The sequence below is a fragment of the Octopus bimaculoides genome, chromosome 1, assembly GCF_046866305.1.
Source record: "Octopus bimaculoides isolate indiv1 chromosome 1, ASM4686630v1, whole genome shotgun sequence".
Taxonomy (NCBI): Eukaryota; Metazoa; Mollusca; class Cephalopoda; order Octopoda; family Octopodidae; genus Octopus; species Octopus bimaculoides.
In genome coordinates this window covers 200,654,075-200,679,378 of record NC_142928.1, presented here as the reverse complement: position 1 = coordinate 200,679,378, position 25,304 = coordinate 200,654,075, and the positions used below count along the sequence as shown (strand labels likewise).

Here is a 25,304-nt window from a genome sequence, read left to right as displayed (position 1 = left end):
AAATCACTGATCCCTTCAGGGAGATGGCCCTGCTTGATATGTAGAAAAGGTGTCGGGAGAAACTTCATGCAAGTTATGGATATGTAAGAGGTGCAGCAGTATCACTGAGTGACTAACAGAGACAGCAGTCTTTACATGTGGCAGATGTGCAGCTACATTAAACATCAGGAATTTTTAAAAAAATAGCCTCCCTCAAATGTCAGGGGAGATCCTTAGAAGTAGTAGAGAATTTCTGTTACTTAGGTGACCAAGTTAGCAGAGGTGGAGGTTGTTCTGAAAGCATAACTGCTGGAATAAGAACAGGCTGGGCAGAGCTCAGAGAGTTACTACCTCTGTTGTTAAAGAAGAGCCTTTCCCTCAGAGTGAAAGGCAGATTGTATGATGCCAGTGTATGAACAGCTATGCTACATGGCAATGAGACATGGGCTGTGACTACTGAGGACATGTGAAGGTTTGAAAGAAATGAAGCCAGTGTGCTCTGCTGGATGGGTAATGTCAGTGTGTATATACAAGAGTATATATGTACGTATACATGGCAGATTTGAGAGAAGAACTCGGTATATGAGACATCAAATGTAGTGTGCAAGAGAGGAGACTGCACTGGTATGGTCATGTGATGCGTATAAATGAAGACAGCTGCATTAAGAGGTGCTGATCTCTAACTGTGGAGGGAACATGTGGAAGGAGTAGACCCAGGAAGACATAGAATGAAGTGGTGAGAAAAGATCTATACATATTGGGACTCACAGAGGGGATGACAGGGGACCAAGACTCCTGGTGGTCTGTTGTGTGTGTGTGTGTGTGTGTGTGTGTGTGTGTGTGTGTTTGTGTGTTTGTGTGTGTGTGTGTGTGTGTGTGTGTGTGTGTGTGTGTGTGTGTGTGTGTGTGTGTGTGTGTGTGTGTGTTTGTAAATCTTTGTTGTCATAAGAAATGAGAAGCTTCAGGAGAAAGTGAAGTAATTAATTTTAAATGGTTGAACTTGAAGCAGAAAAAGCTATAAATAATAGGATGTAAATATTGGATTAAGAAATGAAGTTTGTCACACTGTCTCTGCAGGTTATCCTGTTGAGAAGTGATTAGCAATTGTTAATAATTATAATAGGGAAGTACCTAGGGGTAATTGAAGGGGACGGAATCAGGCATTCAATGATGAGGGAAAGGATCAGAAGAGAATGTTATCGCAGGGTGAGAGCAATACTGAAGACAGAGCTGAATGCAAGAAACAGGATCCAAGTGATCATACCAGTCATGACTTACAGTTTCAATATCGTTAACTGGTCAATTACTAAAATATGTAATCTTGACAGAAAAATACGAAAATTGTTGACAATGCGTAGAATGCATCACCCTAAGGCAAATATAGAATGACTTTACCTGCCAAGAAAAGAGGGAGGCCGTGGACTTTTACAACTGGCATCAACAAAGAAGATTGCCACAATTGGCCTAGACACCTACCTGAAAAACTCTGGGGACTGGATGTTAAAACTTGTCTCCAAACATGAAAACAAGAAAGCATCTTACTCAGTAACAAAACAGGCAAAGGAATATCTAAGTGAATTTCAAATACAACAAATTAGACGTACAAGAAACAAGCACAGAAAAAGCTAAGCATATGAAAATCCGTGCTAAATCTGCTGCCTTAGATATTCTGACTGATAAATGGCAAGAAAAAAACTTACAATGGCAAATACTCAAAGAGAGCTAATAATGCTGATGTTGACAAAGCCCTTATCCATCAATGGCTAATGGCCTCTGGCTTAAAATCAGAAACAGAAGGGTTTATCATAGCAGCCCAAGATCAATGCCTACTGACAGGAAACTACCAAACCAGCATATTAAAGAATGGCAGGTGCCCAACATGTCGTGTATGTCAACAACAAAATGAAACCATAGATCATTTCACAAATTATTCGCTGGGTAATTTGTGAAAACTTGGACCTGTCCCATGATAAAAACTGGTGGGAACACAAACCATCTCCAGTGCTTCAAAATGATCACATTTCACTCCTCTGGAACTCACCGATCAAACTGACAGAAAGATAGATGCAAATAGGCTAGACATTATATTGAAAGACTTCAGACAAAAATCATGCTTCCTCATTGATATGACTGTCCCAATCGATATAAACGTATCTATCAAGGCCTACCAAAAACTGAGCAAGTATAAAGATCTTGAAATAGAAATTGGCAAAATGTGGAACCTGAAGACTAAAGCAATACCTGTTGTCATAGGTGCCCTGGGAATGATAGCAAAAGGGGTTGATTGCTATCTACTTCAGATACCAGGAAACCCCAAAATGGCAAAAATTCAAAAGATAGTGCTCATGGGAACTGCCCATATCCTACGCAAAATACTTTCTATGTAATCTCAAATTTTAAAACAAACACATAATTTTCTTATGGTTTCTTAAACATTCTCTAGAACAACACTATGTACAAAACCAAATATATGGCACCCTAGGCATAACACCAACATGGACTTCTAACTTGTTGTCTCTTGTGGTCTCTGTATGAGACTTGGAGCCAACTTGTACAAATGCAAAGCAAAAGTCAAACAAAATAGTAATAATAATAATCTATGCTACAATGAAGAAAGCTGCTTATTAATTAGATACGTAAGAATTACTAAAAGTACTAAAAAAAAAGCAATTATTAAAAGCTTGACCATCAGGAAATATTTTTATAAATTCATGTTTTAAAAAATTGCCTATAATTTCAATTTCTGAAGATTATTGAATTTTTTAAACTCCAAATTCTCACAAATTTAAATATTCATTACATTCACTGCATCCTATTCCTCGTAACTTCAAATATTTATTGCATTCACTGCGGAATAGATTTTAATGTTTAATAATAAACATTATCAATTCATTACAGGCAATATTTTACATTTTTATTTCTTGCTTGCCTCTATTTTCATTAATGGTAATTTAATAACATCCTATATAACTTTGATACAAGACACAATTTCAAGAATATTATCAGTTTCCAGAGTTTGTTAAATGAATGTTTTTGATAAATTGAAAATTCTTTAATATACCTGTATAATTTTTTTTTTTTTTTAAATGAAGAAGTGGTTTTGTTGTTATGGCTACTTGGAACGCTATAAGCCTTTCAATATGTCACAGATAGTGGACGTGTGTTTGTGTTGATTGACACGCCATGAATCTCATTATGTGTGTGTGTTTTCTGTATGCATGTATGTGTGTTGACTTCATGGAAGCCATGTATTTTTTCATCAAGAAATAACAAAAATTGTGTCTAATCATTTAAATAGTGGTACAAATGTCGCAAAAATTTGTACTGCACTGCTGACGGTAAGTATGGAAATAAATACGTAAAAAATTAAGATAAAATATACTTTTCCTGAGATATTTCAGCTACATACAAATATCCCTAGGGTTTTAATATTATCAAGATGCAACTGAAAAAGAAAATTTAGCAGCAAAGGCACAATGGCAGAGAGAAAGACAGGCAACTGAATCAGATGAAACCAGGGCAAAGCGACCGAAACAGATGCCTGAATATGCACGGAGATGCAGACATGGTTCTGTTTCTGCTACACATGACCGATTGGTTAGGGTATCTCGAGAGGAGAATATTCTACTTCAAAATAATGGTGTCAGATCACAAATTGTTAATGCAACACTAAAAAGATCTTTTCTTTGTGATTATGTGGAAGTAGTGGAGTTGCCAACCAATCTAAGACTTCTTACAGAAGGTCATTCTAATCAAAGAGAGTTTGCTAATTACCTTCTTGATGCAGGAAATGGAAACATTTCTGTTGAACAAAGCCCAGGTGAATTCAAAATCAAACTACCCAAAGACCTTTGCCTTGAAAGTGGTTCTCTTTCAGATCTATGTGATTTTGTATCTGCTGACTTCAAAAGTAACTTCACAAACCCTGTGTGGCTGGCAAATACGACCATTGTTACTCCAACAAATGAAGCAGCACAATTTGTGAATGATTTCCTGTTGACCAGGATCCCTGGGGAGTGAAAAATATACAGAGGCTCAGATACAGTTGATGATGAAACTCTATACCCAATCGAGTTCATCAACAATCTTACACCATCAGGGTTTCCACCACACATTCTCAAACCGAAGAAAAATATGATGCATAATGTTTTTGAGAAATTTAGATGCTACTAATGGACACTGCAATGGCACACGCTACATCATTGTCAGTTTACACAATCATGTTATTGAGGCTGAAGTTGCTTCTGGTCCTTATGGAGGATCAACTCTGCTAATCCCCAAAACATCATAAAAATGATTAGAATTTGGAATCAAATGTGGACAGATTACCAAGTAGCCAGCAGAAAACTGCCTGGCGGGTGGTCTTTCTGCCAGTAGTAGTAGTAGTAATAATAATGATGATGATGATGTCCTTGGGGACAGTATCAGAAGGTATCAAAAGGAATATAATGGAAATTGGAATAGAATGCTTAATAGAACTGTTACAAAAGGTTTGCCTCCTTGGCACAGCCAGAACAATCAAGAAAGTATTAGATAATTGAAAATAAAACAGATAGCATGACACTGCAAGCTGCAGGCAGTAAGTCCACTATGCAAGTAAGACTCCAGGAGTTCCAACAAAGCCCAAGTTAAAAGAATAATAATAATAATAATAATAATAATAATAATAAATTTAGTAGAAACATCTGGCTTCAAAAGATTGCAGAAACTGTTTTTGTTTCAGGTGCAGAAAACAGAGCCTAACCCATCCACTCACTCGGTTTCCTGCCAGTTTCTCCTTTTTAGGGACCCTACAGTCAATATTATCAAGATGAGTCGTAAGGTCATCAAGGTGGTGGGCTGGCAGAAACGTTAGCATGCCGGACGAAATGCTTAGCAATATTTCGTCTGCCATTACATTCTGAGTTCAAATTCCACCAAGGTTGACTTTGCCTTTCGGGGTCGATAAATTAAGTACCAGTTATGCACTGGGGTCAATGTAATCAACTTCATCCCTTTGTCTGTCCTTGTTTGTCCCATCTATGTTTAGCCCCATGTGGGCAATAAATAAATAAGATGGTAGAATTGCCACAGTGGGAATGTGTGCTGTGTGCAAAGGGTGAAATGGAATGGAGACATTTGGCAAATTCTTCACAAGTTAAAACCTAATGACGTCAATTCATCTGGGTAAGCAGTAGGAATCATCATCACCACTATCACCACCATCATTGTTTCTAACGTCCACTTTTCCATGCTTGTAAGGGACTAATGGGATTTATTGAGGCAAATTCCCTACCACTGGATGTTCTCCCTCCCAGCAACCTTCACCTGTTTCCAACCAAGGTAATATTTTATCACAACAAGATATGTTTCTGCAGAATATTGGAAAGGAATGACCTCACTTGTATAACCACACACAAACATCATTTAATGAATTACATTTCGGTTTGTATCTGTTTGCAGGGTGGTACATATTCATGGTGTAAGTGATTGGCTCCAAGCTGTTGCTTATCTAAAAATGTCATTATTTCTTATAATGAAGACGTTTGCATTGTTTTGTTATATCGTATTCCATTAGTGTCATTTAATGTAACAATGAAAACAGAAAGAAACAACCTTTGTAAATATGGAACAACACCTGACAGTGGCAGTACGTTAGTTCTTGAAAGATAAAACACACACAAAACCAAAATTAAAACATGTTCCTACAACTTTCAATGGAATTGCAAACATAAGAAGCAGCTGAGAGAAGCAAGAATCAGAAAGTTTATGAAAACATTTCGCAAGCAAGAAACATGCAGGTGTAATAGAACAACTATTCTCTACACAGCTGTTGAAATCCTTTCACACTCAGTCTGTAATAAGATGAGTGTATTTAGAAGCCTTAGTTACACAATAAGGAATTGTGTAAAACACATTGGAATGACGAAGAAAATACAAAAATATTAATACAACTGGATCAGGAAACTAAATACTTTCTCTCTTACACCTTATAGAAATATGTCTACACACACACACACACACTTTTAATTCCTAAACACTGAGATAGTTTATTTGGTTGAGACTTCAACAGTCCAGCTTGTTAGGGATACACTTTTTAATATATCAAGGAGACAAAAATTATGATGAAGGCAAGCAGGCCAAAACTTCAAAGTCAGTCAAATTTTTCTGTGCAAAAGTTAATACAGACTTTACTAAAAGGTTTTAAATTTAATGTTAAATTATCTTTATATGTAACATGACATAAGAACAAACAATGTGTGTGTGTGTGTGTATATATATATCTATCATCATCATCATCATAATCATCTAATGTCTGTCTTCCATGCTGGAATGGGTTTGACAGTTTGATCCGGGCTAGGAAGCTGGAAGGCTGCATCAGACCCCAGGCTGATTTGACATGGTTTCTACAGCTGGGTGCCTTTAACACTAACCACCCCAGGAGTGTAATGGGTGCTTTCAGGTGCCATTGGCATTAGTGCCAGTTACGTAAGACCAGCATTTCACTTGGTTTGACAGGTCTTCTCAAGCACAGCATTTCACCAAAGGTCTTGGTCACCAGTCATTACCTCTGGGGTCCAAAGTTCAAAGATCACGCTTCACATGCTTTCTTGGGTTTGCCTCTACCACAGATTCCCTCCACGGTTAGAGACCGGCACTTCTTTGCATAACTCTCTCTCTCTCTCTCTTTCTATATATATACACACACACACACATATATGTATATACTGTTAATAAGGAAAATGAAGAATTCAAACATTCAGACACTTTCTGCTTGGTTTATTCATAGTAATTGTCTGACACGTGTTTCGATCGTATCAACTGCAAATTGCTGCATATTTCCATGCAGGGTTTATGCCTAAGTTGTACGATCTCTTCAGGGTCAATAAATATGTCATTGTTCAAAGAGAAATTCTCCCTGCAAATCAGGCTTGGTAGTGGTAGTGGTAGTAGTAGTAGTAAATCATGTTGTTGAACGATGAGTTGCTATTTCACAACTGATTGTTTGAGTAGAATCTATTAAAATACCACTGGACTATAAGGAATGTAGAATGGTTCAAAGGAAAAATGTTCTATAGATAACCACTGCGAAAGGGTCCAGTAAAATTTGTCAACGTCCACAAAGACTGGCACTGGTGCACCCAGATTTTTACACAAACAACCAGTTGTGACCAGCAACTCATTGCTGAACAACAGGATTTACTCCTACCTTTGCCAATCCTGATTCAAACCAATAACAGGTGGTGGTGGTGGGGGGGGGGGGATGGCTGCAGTGTAGTGCAACATTTTGAGAGAAACTCCTGAAAGTTACCATTTTCTTAGTGCAGCAGAAATGCTTGAATAGTCTGAGTTACAAAAGCTTGGTTTAAAGTTAGGAAACTTTTCACAGAAAATGAAACATTTCTTTAATATAAAAATAATAGGAATAATGATAAAAATAATAGGAATAATGATAAAAATAATAGGAATAATGATAAAAATAAAAGGAATAATGATAAAAATAATAGGAATAATGATAAAAATAAAGAAAAAAGAAGAAACAGAACAGTGAAAACATTTTGAAAAGGTTTTGCCAAGAACATTATCTTTTGAAAGAACACACAAAGCTGGTTGTGTGTGTGTGTGTGTGTGTGTGTGTATAACAGTGCAGTTGTTTAATCTGTAGACAGCCATATTGTAAACTTCTCTTCAGTTTGGTCAATGTGTCTCAAGTGTATAGATTCAGAGATTGGTCTCTCTTTTATGGAATAGGCAGGCCGACAGTCATTCTCTTCCAAGTTTGCAACTCTATTTGATTGTATTGATCAAGGAGCAGGAAAGAAATTGTATGAGCATTTGTAAATCCCTTTTGCAAGTAATGTTAGAGTTAGCAATAGGAAAAAGTATTGATCTTTACAACCAAGATTCAATTGGTGTGCGATGGGACACACTGGGAGTGATTGGCCCTCAAGCTGCAAAGTGAAGACTTTCAAACAATATCACTGTTAATAATGAACAATGTGATCACTAACCAAACTTTGTTTAAAATTGGCTGAGAGAGAGAGAGAGAGAGGGAGAGAGAGAGGGAGAGAGAAAGAGAGAGAGAGAGAGAGGGGAGAAAGCGAGAAAGAGAGAGAGAGAGAGAGAGAGAGAGAGAAAGAGAGAGAGAGAGAGAGAGAGAGAGAGAGAGAAAGAGAGAGAGAGAGAGGAGAGAGAGAGAGAGAGAGAGAGAGAGAGAGAGAGAGAGAGAGAGAAAGAGATGGAAATTGATTCGGATATATATATATATATATGAGGAATTGCAAAGAGAAATAAAGCTGCTTATATGTATGTATGTATGTATGTATATATATACATCTGCATGCAAGTATGTATGTATTTATATGAGGAGAGTTGTAACTTGTTTGAAGCATTGTGATCCAGAAGTCAACGATCATTCTTTGGTTGTTGACTTCTGATGATGGGCCATGGTGCATCCAGCCACAGAAACTTTGCCAAAGCAGACATTGGAATCCCATGCAACCAATATGCATGGTTAATGTTGATGATGATGATGACGACGATATATACAGACATGGATATATATGTATGAGATATCATCATCATCATCGTTGTTTAACGTCAGCTTTCCATGCTGGCATGGGTTGGACAGTTTGACTGAGGACTGGTGAGCCAGAAGTTGCACCAGGCTCAATCTGATCTGGCAAAGTTTCTACAGCTGGATGCCCTTCCTAACACCAACCACTCCGAGAGTGTAGTGGGTGCTTTTACATGCCACCGGCACGAGGACCAATCAGGTAGTTCTGGCAACGACCATGCTCAAAAGGTGTTTTTTACATGCTACCTGCACGGGAGCTGTTGTTTTTCACGTGCCACACTTATCAAAAAAGAATTTTACTAAACATCCTGGTTAAATTCTATTAAGATTTAATTAAGACATTCAGTAACAAAGCTATTAACAGTGCTCCACCAATACTGCTTTGAGCAAATATTCTCTTTAATAATCTATGTTTGATGATTCTGTTTAAAAATGTTTCTAGAAAATTTAGAAGAGCATCTTTCGATTATTTTTAACAGAATCTCTAAAGTGGTCCTAGAAACTGAGAAATAATCATGACAGAAATGTCCAAATTGCTGTTTGAACAGTTTGTCCGTTGAACTGATATTGAGATCTTTCTCACTACCCCATCTTTTTTCTTCCTCCCCCTTGCCCCACCCCCACTCACTCATGCCATCAGATTTCCTTTATAACCAACACTTCAAAGAGGTTTTATGTTTGACCAAAGTTCTGATATGGAATTATCAGAAAATAAAAAAAAACTACTTTTTTAACAGCATTCAAGATGTAAATAACCCATATTCTCTGATGAATTACTCGACACAAAGAAAGTGTGTGTGCACACGCGCACACACAGAGTGGAACCTTCATTTACAAACACATCTCATCATAAACAAATCAGTTTATGAACAATTTTTTGAACAAAAAAATGTCTTGGATAAGGAACAGTGTCTTGAGTAATAAACAGGCAAATGACAACAACAGCTGGTTACAGTCTGGGAATATCAGCAGGAGGTAAGCGCCAGTTACTGACTAGTTTTTGCTCAGTGCACATCCCTGCTCAAATTCACTGTTTATTCTCTTGAATTACTGGTGGGAAAAATCGTCTCAGTTTACAAGTATTTTGGGTAAGGAATGGCCTCCAAGAAATGAAGTAAATTCTGAGATTCTACTGTGTGCATATATATATATATGTATGCAAAGTTTAGGTCAATCAAAATATGCTTGTGACATATTTCAACTGCTAAAAAGCAAATTCATTGCAGGTACCATGGAGAAAATTTTCTCTTATGGTAAAAAAAGTGCAAAAACACCATAATCTGTCCAGTGTCACTCCCTGTCAGGATTCCCAGATATCAATGGTTCTAGCTCCTTAGCTGTTATCAATGGGAAATACTTAAGAGAGGCAACTCTGGACAGACCTTATCAAAGCTAGAGGTTTAACTAAAATACAGTCAACAACATTGACTGATTTATGCCATTTGACTACTAGGTCATGGAAATTACAGTAATATTAGCATCAAGCTGTGTTTAGGCATAAGCAAAATTAAGATTAGTCAGAATATGTTTGTGACATATTTCAACTGCCAAAAGGCAAATTCACTGCAGTTACCAAGAAGAAAATTTTCTCTTATGGTAAAATGGTAAAAGATGTAAAAATACCACACACACACACACACACACACACACACATATATATATGTATATGAGTGTGTGTGTGTATCCTTGATTTTCAAAGAGAAATCCAGAGAAAAAGTTACCAGGGCAGCCAAATGTCACTTAAGCACTTAAAGACATTAGCAGCCACATGTACATGTGGTACTAATTCCAAGAAGAAGCGAGACATGTTTTGGAGAATGTAAGAGAAATGGAAAATGGAGACAAACGCACAATATGTTATTTAAATAACATATTGGGTGTTTCTCTCCATTTTCCATTTCTCTTATATATATATATATATATATATATATATATACACATACATAAAGGTGTTAAATGAGGCCACAACAAGTACTTAGAGTCATATAGTCTGTCTTCTCTCTTCCACACTGTGATACATTTATCGTCAATTCGCTGCACAGCAAACAATAAAAAAAGGAGAATGGGTTATGTTGTGAGCATGTGTGTGTTTGCACATGTAGCTAAGTACTAAGAATCTCTAGTGCCAAGTCATGGAATATGCCATCTTTCCCATTTTGGTTAATGCCCTACCCACTCCCCCACTGCTGCCACCACCACCACATGCCAGTGGAGTCGATGTCTGTGTAAAACAGGCAAACAGAAGACAATTTGGTGCAATTAGAATTCTAAATATAAGAAAGCTGATAGTTCTTGAAACAGAGGAGGAGGAGGAGGGGGTGGGGGGCAAAGAGTATGAAGTGGAGAGCCATGTGTAGTAGAGCTAATTAATTAGGTAGTTCACATATTTATAACAGTTCTTCGTTAGCTACATCAGGTTTCTAAATTTGATACCCCACATGTACACAAGCAGAAATAGAAAATCATATCAAATTTTGTTTTTGTTTTTTCTTACATATTTTTCATTTGGTCATAAAACAAGGTGTTCCCAGGCCATAGCCGTTTACAGTGGATTGTCACTGAAGAGGCCAGGTACTTAGTTTTTAGTTATAAGGAAAATATGGTGTGGGAAGGACACAGTTGTATGGTAGAAGGACTGGTATGCGGTCTGCGAGGTAACAGCGTTAAAGCACTGGTGCTGGCACCGCATCAAAAGCAATCAGTCCACTCTGTAAAGTGGTTGACATTAGGAAGGGCAACCATCTGTAGAGACCGAACTGAAACAATGGGACCTGGTATGACTGTTGACCTTTTAAGCTCTGGTCAAACTGTCCAGCCCATGCCAGCATGGAAACTGATGCTAAGTAAAGATAATGATGATGTTATCCATGTTCCTTTTGATTGCAAATATTTTACCATCACGAGAGTTTTCTTTCAAACTCAAGACTTTGTCTTGAGTTTGTCTCCCCCCCCCCCCTCCTTTCTCTCCCTCCACTTCCCTAAGCTTTTACTCAATGGCAAATACAAGCCCAGCCACTTAACATGTTAAATGTTACACATGAAATGACATATTTAACAGTAAACATATCGAATCAGCAGAAAAATCTTTGAGAAAATTCCCAGAAAACTGTGCTTTATTACTGGCAGGAATGAGAGAATATTTAGAAGTCATTATCTTTAATTAATTACTTATCAGAGTTTGAGATATAATGAGCCATATTGAAAAATGCAGCAGAAGTGGTTGGTAAAAGGTTTTGCTGACCAAGAAAAAGTTCTCTGGCTGCTGCTGCTGCTGCTGCTGCTGCTGTCTGGGATGAAAACAAAATAAAAGAACAATTGCAGAGAGGAGAGTAAACTGTTTCATGGGCGGAGGGTTGTGGAGAAACAGTTTCTTATTTAACACAAGATTCATTTGTTTAAAACTTCTTGAAGTAGATTTTGGCGTTGCAAAAAAATGTGAAACTTGTACGAGAAATCCTGAGTTTCACCATCATCATTATTATTATTATTATTATTGTCATCATTTTATGTCTGCTCTCTATGCTACCATGGGTTTGATGGTTCAACAGACATGCTTTCTATGGCTGGATGTCCTTCCAAACACCAACCACTTTACAAAGTGTACTGGGTGCTTTTCAGGGCACCATGACTAGTGAGGGTCACCTTGGTCCCTCTCCATGACTGAAAGGGTAAAATAGGGGCCAGAGTAATGATTTGAAGAGATGCCATTAGAGAAGATAAAGTAATTTTGAGAAGAAGAGATTTACTGTTGCGATAAGATAATTGTGGAGAGGATAATAGGGAAGGAGGGAGGTAAAAATGGTTCTAATGTGAGATCCTTGTCCATTTGTATGTTATTGACGGCACCTTAACATTCTTGTCACCACTATTATGATGTGGCAGTATTCTGCATCTTACCATCTTTCACTCGTCTATCATGCTATCGCTGACAGCTCTGCAAGACAATGACTTTAAAATGTCTACTTTGATGGTAATTTGAACTCATATGTATAACATAACTGACACAGACTCCAACTGAGAGCTTGTACAATGACTCTACTCTTACTGATCTCCTACAATGACTGTCTTACTTTATAGTGGCTGACCATACCACTTTGTCACATGGAGAGGAGAGTACCATTTTCACTACAACAAAAATGGAGAAAAAAAATGTACTGTCTTTTTCTTTTAGACTAAGTGCAATTAATGTTTGTAGGGGAAGAATTAATAGTTTTAGCAGATTATTTCTTAATCTGGAGAAATGAAAAACAGAATAGAACACAGTAAAATGTTGAAGAACGAAACCTAAAAGTGAAATGCACAGTGTCCGTCATTTCAGCCGGTTCTCTGACATCAAAACTGTCAGGTATTTTGGTATTTCAATTCTTTACCAAAAACTGTCAAAATATCTCTACAACAAGGAATATATTGAGAGTTTCCATTGTTAGAAAGAATTTCAAAGACATGAGAGAAGACAGCTTTATGTCACCTGGAGAGGAATGTATAAAGTTGATAACAGAGCAGAAATAACATCACAAAAATGAGAAAGAGGAACAGGGAGATCCTTAAGGGGACATTGAAATAGAAAAGACCTGACAGCTCCTAGTCTACAGCCATTGATACATTAAACATAACAAACTTTATAGCCAAGTGATTAGCACCAAATATCTAAAAGAAGAGATTTTTAGCCAGTATTCTTTGCCTAAGAATAAATTAAAGTTATCAAAAGTTTATGTATATCATTAACAACGATGTTTATTAATGATGAAAATTAGAAAAGATTTTTCAGTAATTATTTAGGGAAAAATGCATCCCTTTACATGGAATTACATTTCTTTCTTTCTGTCTGTCTTTTCACTTATTGTACATACATTTGAAAGACCAGAAAACCCAGCATTAACGAATTGCAATCAAAATCTGGAAAGTAACTACTTTGTTAGGTTCACTTCCATACAGTGTGAGCTGAGTGTTTGTGACCACAATTTACTAGGCTCAAAAATGAAAGATGTCCCAACATTATGTTGTGTGGTAATGTAACAAATTTGTACTTTCTAATTTCTCATTCAAATGTATGATGATGATGATGATACATAAACATGGCAGATTACAATCTGGGAGAGGAAATGAAAAGGTATTTGAGGTTCATGGCTCTTGCTACCAATCCCAGTGATGCAGACATCATCAGCTGCTTGAACCAAGCAGGGTCCTTTGTGTTCAGAATTAAGAAAAGAGCTGGAGGCCTTTAGCAAGGACATGCCATGTGTGTGAAAGAGAAAGTAGCATAAGCAACAGCGTGACATTGTCAGGACAACTGTGTTTGCCCAGCAAGTTTAGCACATCATCAACAACATCCATGGAGAAGGGGGGGTTGTCAAAGGCCATCACTTAGCAGTATAAGGGGTAGGAGTCCAGTATTGGATTTGTGATGCATGAGGACATCAGGGACCAATTCTATAAACTACAAAGAAAATGCAAGTAATTCATGACTGACAAAACCTAGGAGAATGTGATCATGGGACTCCCGATTCTCATTATTGGAATCCCTCGACTGCTGTGCTGATAGAATCATTGATGGTTGGGCCAAATTACATTCTTGTAGTCTCATAGGGACCATTATTGACAGTGAGGGTAGTTCTGTTAAATAGTCTGTTTCTTTAGTCTATCCTAGTTGAATATGGCTGCAGTTTTTAGCTGGGAGTATGTTTTCTATTTTTTTTTTGGTTCGTGTCCAAATACCAATGGCCCTTACCCTCCACCATATATTTCGATGACGCTTTCAGAAATGAAGACAATAAAAAAACAAGATCCTTGGGTTCAACTAATATCATGTTCAGTAACCTTTGCACTCATTTTCGATTTCTTTTTTTTTTTTAAATTAAGAGTCCTGATTCTATTTCAAATTATCCTTTAATTAGATTAGTTTGTTTCAATGAAAGAATGATATGTTTGGTTAGAGGCAGCAGTTACTTGTCAATTAGGATTAGTCATCGTAGATCACTTAGTTCCATTAATACAAATAGAAGTAGAATGCTTGTAATGTGGGATTACGGACTACAGAGTTAGCAATCCACATCTTGTTGAAGTCAATAAGTTGCTGAAGTAAGCAAGGAACCGAGCTTGCCGTCAATACCACGGACCAGTCTTAGCAGTTGAAGGATTTCCTCTAAAACTGTAATGAAGCTGAGAAACAGCAGTTCTATCGATATATGCAAAAAAGCCAATTTGGAAAAGTAGCCAACTCATAGAAATGAGGTGAAAATAGTAAAATGGCAAATCAAAATAGAAATGAAAATGTTTGCTCAGTTATTGTGAAGAAATGTTTCTAAGATAATATCTTACTTACCAACAACACCAATGCCAGTGGTCCAAGGTAAACAATGAAAGCAAAGAAGAGGATCATGAGCCAAGTAAATATGCCACGGATAACCCAATTCCTCCATCTGTAAGTTAGAAATCAGAAATCAGTTTGGAACATTGGAAATCCATTATAAATATTGGAAGACATCAAGCTGACAACTGTTAAACAAATAATCTTAACAACACATAATACAGAAGGAACAAAAAAAAAAAACAAAAAACAAAGTCTAAAAAAACAAAACAAACAAAATCAATTAGGTTAGACAAACATAACAATCTTTTGTGAATCCATTAGAGAGAATAAAAGTGAGGGGGATTGGCTGAAGAGACACTCACTCATTGATGCACTTTTCAAACAGCTCCACTTCTATCTAAAAAATAAAAGGCAGTTCCAAGTTTGCAGGTATTAGAGTTTTCTTTAAGAACAGCCATGTCTTGTTTGGTAGATGGAATTCTTTAAGAAATAACAGACACTCGTTGATTTCTTTCAAACCATTTTGTATTACATTAAATTCCACCAAAATAATTGATGACACAGTTATGGTTTACTTTGCCTGTTATTATATATATGCGGATGTGCACATATACATTAAGTGTGTGTGTGTGTGCACGTTTTCCTGTCTTATAAGAATAAAATACTCAATGTTTCTGCTATTTTCACAGCTATACTCCGTTTGAAATTTACGCTCTTGTCTGTAACACACACACACACACATGATGGAACATTGGTTTACAAGTTAATTTGTTTTTCTGAAGGCTGTTTGTCATCTGAAATGTTAGTAAATTGAAGAGAAGGCATTTAAGAGACGAAGGCATGGTAAGTTTGATCAGTGATGTGCACTGAGTGAAAGCATAGAAGCTATGGCAGTAACTGATGCTCTCCCCCCCACTGATACAGCCAGCCTGTCCCCAACAGTTGTTGCCCCCTTGTGAACCACTCTCCTTCCTCCCACTTTTGAATACTCACCCCCACCTCATTTAGTGGAGGGGGTCCTTTTCCATTTTCCGTCTTCTTTTCTAGTCAGTTAACTGGTGACCTCACTGGAGCCAGTGACATGGAAAAAGTATTGATACAGGAACTATGCCAAAGTTGACATTGTGGCTTGCTGTAGCACTGTGGCTTGCTGGATCCTGTCAAACTGTCCAATCCATGCCAGCATGGAAAATAGATATTAAATGATTCACACACATACACACACATGCATTTATATACATATAGTAATGTAACAAAATTGAAGATTATGTTTTGAGGATGATTATGATGATGATGATAGTGGTGGTAATGATGATGATGATTATTGATATCAACAACAACAAGAATTACATTTACCTTGGATTTAGATTTGCCAATGCAGAATCTAAAATCTCTGTAGTTTTGTCGCTTCCTTGTGGAAGACTGCCAGTGGCACCAAGGTCTTGAGGTAATGGTTCTGCATCATCTTCCTCAGAGCGCTGCAAAGAAAAGCACACAATTTCTAAGACTGAGATACAATTATTGGAAGCAGACACAAATATTTTCTGTGGTCATCGTTTTTGATAATTTTCAAATGTCCAGCCCAAGTTAACATTTGTCTGTCACCCTTCAAGGGTCAATAGAGGGACTTAGAAACAGCTTCTTAGTGCGGAAACGGTTGCAAGTTGCAAAACACATGCCAGAAGGTTTCAGTGTTTATCAGGAGAGAATGCAGACTGTTTTGGGGATTTCTGGGGTTAATAAATAAAATACCAGTTAAATACTAACAATGGTTCTTGTTTGCTTGCCACCTGCCACCCTGAATCATGGTGCTATTTTGTGAGAAGGGTTGTGAGAGAGTACTCACAGCTGCCCTTTGTCCAGAAATGAAGAAAAGCTCAATGTTGGACTAGCAATAACTTTTCATAATCTGAATGATTGTATTGCTGAAATTTGCCAAAAGTAAGGACCAATGTGCAGAGGTATAACAGAACAACAACAAACACACATATAAACAGCAAAAATGAAAAAAAAAAAAAAAACCAAACCCTAACCACAACAAAATCATCAACCATTGTTTGGTGAGGAATTCCAGGATTTTAGAAATTGTTTTTAAGTGAAGAGATAGACTTTCTGCCAGCTGAGTGAACCTTCTTTCAGAGAGACATTGAAAGATGGGACAGCTAAAAGGAGGAGAGGCTGCACCAGGCTGGTACTTATCTCAGCTGAGCAGACTGAAGCAACATGAAATGAACTAACTTGCTCAAGGATATATGATGAACTACTCAGTGTAGGAATCAAAACTGACAACTCATGATCTTGAGCTGAACCACTGGGCCACGCATGCACGCACACACGCACGCACGCACACAGATTACATGAAGATGAGAAAAGTTGCAGGTCCTTTAAATACTGTCCATGATGTTCTGAAGGAGACTAGCAAAATAGGGCTTGAGATAATCCCTGATATGGTGAAGCAGGTAATAGAGGTGGGTGTCATTACCTAATGACTAATTTGATAGCAGTAAAATAATCAAGTGTTAACGAGAGCAAGGGGGGAGGGGCTTTAGAAAGAAGCAGCTACAGAGACATCAAACAGATGGAGGATGAGTTTTGAAAGGAAGAGGTGTGTTGTAGCACCATTGATGCAGTTTGGATTTCACCTGGGTAAGAGCAGCACTGGTCCCCTATTTACAGAGAGACAATGACAAGAGATGTTAGTTAAGAGTTGGTCTCTCTAGTATATGTTGATGTGGAGAAGGCCTTCAACGAATGCCACGGTCTACAGTCTGGTGGTCTTTAAGAAAGCAAGTTATTCAGTGTATAGAAGAGAAAAACAGAAAACGAGAACTCACTCTGGTGCATCCAGGGTGAACTTTGGAGAGACCAGAAAGAAAGGAAAAGTCAACCTTGGCGGAATCTGAACTGAGAACATAAAAACAGACAAAATGCCACTAAGCATTTTGTCTGACACCCTAAGGGTTCCATTAGGTTGCCAACAGCAACAACGACAACAACGACAACAGCAGTAATAATAATCCTTTCTGCTTTTGGCATAAAAAAATGAAATTGAAGGGGAGGGGATAATTAATTATGTCTACCCCAGTGCTCAACTGGTACTTACAGACCCTGAAAGAACGAAAGGTAAATGTGACCCCAGCAGAATTTGAACTCAGACCATAAAGAAGAATCAAATGCCTTTTGTCTGGTATGCTAACGACTCTGCCAGCTTGCCATCTTAGCCACAGCATCACGGGAATGGATGAGATTGGCTTCAGAAGGAAGCTGGAACTAATTTATAATATCTCTGTGACCATTGAAGATGTAGACTGAACACCAACCTGTTTGGTCACATCAGCCATTCACAAGCAGACAATTCAGTCTTTGCAGTCCTTATGACACCGTTGCATCATACATTAGTAAATAAAATTACATAAATAGGAGAGGATGACACCAATATTTTAGTAGGTTTCTTCAACTATTAGTCATAGAAGCTATATTATAAGTAAAATAAAAGATAACAACAGCACGGTATCAAACTAATTCCACTTTTTATTGCAAAAATAAACCTGGAATTAAAGATAAAAAGTTTGAAATTCTATGATATTGATATCGCTGTAATTGCAACATTAATCTCATGATTGCTGCTTCATATAAAATGGCAAAAACACACACACAGTGCAGAGAGAGACTTCATTCAGAAGAGAGGAATAAGGAGATTTAGAAACATCAATATAGCAAGAAACTTTATTGTACCTGTTGAAATATAAAGGATTATGAGAGAAATGTATGAAACATCGTTAAATTAAAGAGAAAGTAAAGCTGTTTCTTGTATACACTGGATGTGTGTGTGTGTGTGTGTGTGTGTGTGTGTACTAAACGTACATGCTCAGCATGTCATTAAAGAGAGAGAGAGAGAGAGAGAGAGAGAGAGAGAGAGAGAGAGAGAGAGAGAGAGAGAAGGTGATAGATTCTGAGTAATACTTTCTGATAACAAAACCATTTGTAACTGTGCAAGAGATTTTCCAATTGATTGGTGATAATCCCTATCGATTAACAACTCCTTCCATGTTAACAAAAGCTATCATCACCAAATATGGATTATGAGATGCACACACACCACTGTGACCCAATTCCTTCTCACGGTTTAACACCGTTTCAACATGGCTCCTTCCTACAGTGATTTACGATGCTGGAAAGGTCATTTATATAAATTATAAAGAGGAGCGGGCCCAAGACAGTCCCCTGAGGGACACCACTGGTGACTTTTGCTGGGCTTGAGTGGATTCCACCGATCACAATGTGTTCTGCTCTCTAGGAAATACTTAATCCAGTGTAGTAATTTTCCACAGATTCCAACATTTGATAATTTTGACAGTAGGGTATTGTGGTCGACCCTGTCGAATGCTTTACTGAAGTCAAGATACATGACATCAGAGTTTGAACCTGTCCCCAAGGCTTTAAGTATATCTTCAATGTGGTGTAAGAGCTGTGTTAGACAGTCCCCGCCACAGCGAAAGCCATGCTGGTTTGCATTTAGGAGTTTTTGGGTCTCCAGGAAGTCAGCTATCCTTGATCTCACCACCTTTTTAAACACTTTAATGATGTGGGAGGTGAGTGAGACTGGGCGAGAGTTGACTGTGAGTGATCTGTTTCCCTGTTTGAAAGCCAGGATGACAGACTGGGATAGGAGCTGTTTGGGTATATAACCCGAGTCTAAAGGATTTCTCCAGAGGCTGGTCAGAGGGACTGCAAGTTGGTGTCTACATTCCTTCAGGAGACTAGCGGGGAATCTATCAGGGCCTACAACAGAATATTATTTGACCTCATTTATTGCTGCTATGATGTCTGAAGCAGTGAAGGATTTTATGTTGGGAATCAACTTCGTTCGTTTCTCTTACGTCAATATCAGTGGATCACTAAAGACAGAGCAGTATTGTTTCTGCAGTATTTCTGCCATTTCTTTAGCATCGTGTTGGGGAATGCCATTATCATCGACCAATGGCCCAATGGGTGAGACAGCGGTTCTATGCTTATTTGCATATGAATAGAATACATTTGGGTTCTGTTTGATGTTTTTGATTACCCACTGTTCCTCCGCAGCAGTAAATTTATTTAACAAAACCGCCACTGGCTTCACCCACGGACTCCAGACGACTTCAGAATCTCCAGCAACTCTTCTGAATGGTCTCCTTTTCTTTAAGTTGGTGAATGCTGCCATAATCCTTGCCTTCAGGTTATCTGTGGTGTTACAAGGAGTTCTGTTGGTCTCTCACTCAACTGCGACCCACACATAATAATCAAGTGGGTTGCAGTCTGAGGAGTTAGGTGGCCAGATGTTAGGGGTGATGTGGTTGCAGAAATTGTCTGACAACCATGACTGGGTTCTCCTGCTTGTGTGGCATGCTGCCAGGCACAGGGTCTTCCAGCAGGAACAAAGACACAGGGTATTGCACCCTCTTGACCCAGGGCAGCACTACCTCCTCCAGGTACTTGATGTAGGCCTCTGTATTGGTTCTGAGTCTATATGGGAAGATGACTGAAGGCATAACGTTCACTCCAAACACCATGATGTTGACTGGATGTTTGATTTTTATCAGCTCTCTATCTTGCCAGTCCTCAGTCAAACTGTCCAACCCATGCCAGCATGGAAAGCAGACATTAAATGATGATGATTTATCAATACACACACACATATATCTATGTCTGTATGTGTGAGTGTGTGAATATTTAATTTAAGCACAAGGCCAGCAATTCTGAGGGGGAGGGGTGGTTAGCTGATACTATTGACTCCAGTATTTGACTCAGTGAGATTTGAACACAGAAACTCAGAACTTAAAGAGCCACAACAAATACCACAAGACATTTTGCCAACACTAACATTTCTGCCAATTTGCTGTCTCAGAAAACATTTAATAATAAAAGTTGGGAGTTGTGCAAATTAAGGGCTGCATAGAAATTATACAAGAAGTCAAATTCATGTTGACCATGGCATGTTGTTGTTACATTTGAGAAAGGGGAGTTGGCAGGGAGGGTGGTGGAAAGAAAACAACCCCTGCCGCTGCCACCACCACCATCACCATCACCATCAACACGTGTATTGGACTTTTGAAGTCTAAATCAATATGACTAAACTGGAGCCTTGAGGGTGGGAAATGTAGGTTTTGATGAATAAACTGACTGGATCAACGGAAACTCAATAATAATAATAATAATAATAATAATAAATACGTTTTCCTTTTTCTCTGCCTTTCTTCTCCTTTTTCTCTATCACATGACTTTGTAAATGAACAATCTGGTGTGTATATTTTAATGGCCTACCTACCAATGTATACAGTACGCTTTGTGCCCTAGGTGTCATGAAGACACTTGGCAAGAAATGGAAACAGAAGTGAAAGATGATGACAATGATGATGATGATGATAATAAAAACAAAAACAATAACAACAACAACAATAATTGTTTCAAATTTTGAATAACAAAGAAAATGAAAAAACACATCAGCATCAGTGTGAGGATGGATATTTGGTGACAGCAAAATTTCTATTGATTGTAACATTACTGAGTGAACTTTATTAGATATAGAAACCATTTCAAAGTGTTTTTCAAGTGTTGGGGATGGGGGTGGGGGTGGGGGTGATGATACAGTCATCAATTATCATGATCTGACTTGTTTGACCTTAGTTGATGTGGAAATTATAAAAGAGAAGATTTAATCCCCTCTACTTGTGACTGATGAAACCTTGTTAAGTGAGGAATAAAACTGCAGGAAAACAGCTGTTGTGTGGAACCACTGGTCATTTATCAATGACAATATCATATGGACCAGAGAAACAGTATTAAATCAAAGGTTGAGACAAAACAGAGGCGCCATGGAAATATCTCTAATATCAAATAGTTAAGACAATACTCCTACAGAACTGTTAAAAGGAAAAAGCAGACATGATGGTCTTTAATCACTGCTACCTGTGTTCTTAATCAACAATAATGAAGAAGAAAGAGATTTCAAATCAGAAAGAATATTTCATTGGAGAATTTACAATTTTTTTTTTTTGTCTAATAATAAAACATTTTGGTTTTGAGACTATTTTAATGACAGAGGGTATAATTAATTAGTGTCATTACATTATTATGGTTAGGATTATGTTGCTATTTCCACTAGCTCATCACCTTGTCCAAAAGTAGCAGGAATACAAATGGAGTAATTTGCATTTTGTTTAGAGAAATGAAAATCCCATATTTTTGGTTTCTAAAATATTCCACTCAAAACAAATGTTTGAATAAACACTTAAGAAGAAACTGTGTGTAGAGCACTTTCCTGTTAGCATCAAAATCTGATTATTATTATAGGTTTGTACAATTATATTGAATATATTCATACACATTCAAATGTAGAAAGACAGTATGGGAAAAATACAGCACTGAGCCACGAATTGTGTTACTGGAGTGCAGGGGAGGCTTTTCTGCATTGTTAAGCATCATTAGTTATGTTGTTTAGAGCCCATTAACAACTGTTCTTATATTGAAATAGCAAACAATATATTTGCTGATGTGTGCAAAGCTTTGTCAAGCTAGAATTAATAAATTAGAAATGCACTAAACATGGTCGATTGGAATATAGATGTGTTATGTCTGAAACTACTGCTATCTAGCACCTTCGGATGATCTCTACTCGACTGCTACTCAACACTCCTACCACGGCCAGACTACCTGTCTTGGGAGATCCTACTTCTTTGCCTGGGGGCGTCGACACAACAAGATGTGTAGACTGGAATGTGGAAAGACCTTTGCTGGTAATTAAACATTTAGTTGGATTTAGAGACAATGGTTAGCATTCTGTTTCTCACAAGGTTTAGATTATTGCTGTGACACAACCAGAATCAACTGAATGAGGCCAAATGTATTATTGAGATATAATTTATTTACTTCTGGAGTGATATACAACAAAATTGATTCTGGTAAATTTAGAACTCCAGACAAGGAGTTCATAGAATTAGTAAAACAACTCCATATTTTCTTTCAGTTGCTATATTAATTTTTGTAGTCCATTAATTAATTAATTATTAACAAAAGAGTAAATCCTTAATTGGAAATTATGAATATGGAAATACTTATGAAAAGTTAAAACAAAAAGAAGCTTAGTGAAATTTTGGGAAGCCCATAGCCCTCTGTGAACTGTATTATTGTTTTTAACCCTGAGTAAACAGAGCTGTTTAACTCTGGGTCAACTGTGTTGTTTAGTCTTCTGGGTTACAGATGATCCCTTCTGTGAATGCCAGTTTTTCCTAGTTGTGGTCAATGAAAAGTCTTGTAGATGTTAGGAGAATTAATATCCAAGTGTCAAGCATTTCCTCTAATCATCTCAGAGTCGTTTTGAGTGGCAGCAGCAGATGGTTTCACTCACTGCCAACATCAAATATTTATGAACAACTGCACATAAGATGAAATATCATCAATCTAAATGACAACAGAAATAAATTGAATTTTTCCATCTTTTGATCAAAATCAATGGATGTTTTGACCGATGAATTGACTGCCATTTCAAGAAATAATGGTCACAAACTACTGCCATATAAATGATAGAAACAAAAAAGAAACAGTTTGCTTAATCTAGTTAGATTCAAGCAGAAATCAGAAAGTTGATGACAAAACCCTAGATTTCGGTTTCCAGATTCTTTAGAAACAAGAAAAATTAAATGTGAAATTGTTGGGATTCGTTCCTGTGTAAAATTAACCTGAATTTGGCCGGAATAAAAGTTGGCAATTAAAATTGCTGACCCAGTTTGTAGAGTTTGATGTAAAGACTGAATGTTACGGTTACTTTACTGAATGAAAAGAATAAAGGGTTGATCAAAAATGAAACAGAACAAAAAGGATCAAGTCAATCATCTGCTGATCCCCATCTCTGACCATTGCAATTGATCATCTTGAGGAAATGGAAAGGAAAGAATCATCTGGTTTACAACAAGAATATTGTAGCAAAAATATTGAAGCAAAAATTATTTGGAAGATAAATCAGAGAAACTCGATTATTTGTAGTTATCTTTTAACTGGCACTGAGACAACCTACTTTTAACATTGGTAATGTAGGGACTACTGTCATCAACCAATCTTATATTACAGGTGTGCATGTCATTTGCCTGAAAAGTATGGTAACCATATTAGTTGTGAGAAAGCCAACCCCCCATTAATACAAAGCTTTGGCTCATTAACAATTAAGCAACAATGCTAATTCTTACAGTTATTAACCTCAGAAGCTATTTTCAACCAAGGCTTCCAATTCTCATGGCAGTGTTTGCAGTGTTGAGATAGTTTTGAAGAGAGAAGAACTGAATGAGATCAAGGAATTGGTTTGCTGTTCAACAACACAAAAGAAACGATTGTGTGGAGTTTGTGAAAATGGTTTTATGAGTGGAGTGATGGGGGTTTGTAAGGATGTAAAACGGACAGAAGATGAAAACAGTCCCTAGGCATGGAAGTGAGCTAATAGTGAAGGTATGGAGTGCATCATAGCAGTTACTATTCCTGAAATATATTCTTACCGTGCTATAAGATAAGGCAGTGGGTGGGGTGGCAGTGTCAATGGCGGGGAGGGGGGGGGGGAATATATATTTCAGCACTGATAAGACAAAAATAGTTTTCTAGGAAATGTAGCAGTGGTGATGGCAGCAGTAGTAGTAGTAGTGGCAGTAGTAGTGGTAGAAAGTAAGTTGAAATGAATACAGAAGAGAGTTTTCATAGTTAACAATAGATGAGTTCATAAAGTTCAGATGTGTGCGACACACACACACACACACACACCTGACATACATTGCATATATATTACACTGCATCTATCATTCCACACACACACACACACATATATATATCCTATAAACACACATGTATATACACACCACAGAAGTTATTGCAAGAGAAATATAATCTTGATGGAGAGAGAGAGAGAGAGAGAAAGAGAGAGAGAGAGAGAAAGAGAGAGAGAGAGAAAGAGAGAGAGAGAGAAAGAGAGAGAGAGAGAAAGATAGAGAGAGAAAGAGAGAGAGAGAGAGGAAGATCCTTTAATACAACGAACCAATGAAGTGTTTAGTAAATATTAATGTTTTATAATGAAAAGATTAACGAGGAAGAGAGGAGGAGGAGAGAAGTGAAGTGCAAAAGGAAATCAATGGGAAATAGAATACACTTGTTTGGTAATCATCATCATCATTATCATCATTCAACATCTGTTTCCCATGTTGGCATGGGTTGGACAGTTTGACCAGAGCTGACAAGGCCAGGGCCCACACCAGGCTCCATTGCTCTGGTTTCTACAGCTGGATGCCCTTCCTAATGCCAGCCACTCCACAGAGTGTACTGGGGGCTTCTTATGTGGCACCAGGACTGGTCACAATTCTGTTGTGGTAGACAGGTATTCTTGAGTACAACAAGGGGCAGATATCTTGGTCCTTTGTCATCTCCTTCGTAAGGCTCAGTGTTTTG

General features: G+C 37.6%; 1 protein-coding gene across 4 annotated transcripts in view; it reads right to left on the bottom strand.

The window, feature by feature from the left end:
• The window catches only part of LOC106872750 (phosphatidate cytidylyltransferase, photoreceptor-specific), a 229,939-nt gene that overhangs the window by 61,069 nt on the left and 143,566 nt on the right, over positions 1 to 25,304 (bottom strand). For all 4 annotated transcript variants that reach the window (XM_089365598.1, XM_052973960.2, XM_052973972.2 and 1 more), the window contains 2 exons: positions 16,203 to 16,324; positions 14,859 to 14,955 (listed from right to left, as the gene is read on the bottom strand). In XM_089365598.1, the coding sequence (XP_089221724.1) occupies positions 14,859 to 14,955; positions 16,203 to 16,324 (219 nt within the window). The remainder of the gene's footprint in view (positions 1 to 14,858; positions 14,956 to 16,202; positions 16,325 to 25,304) is intronic.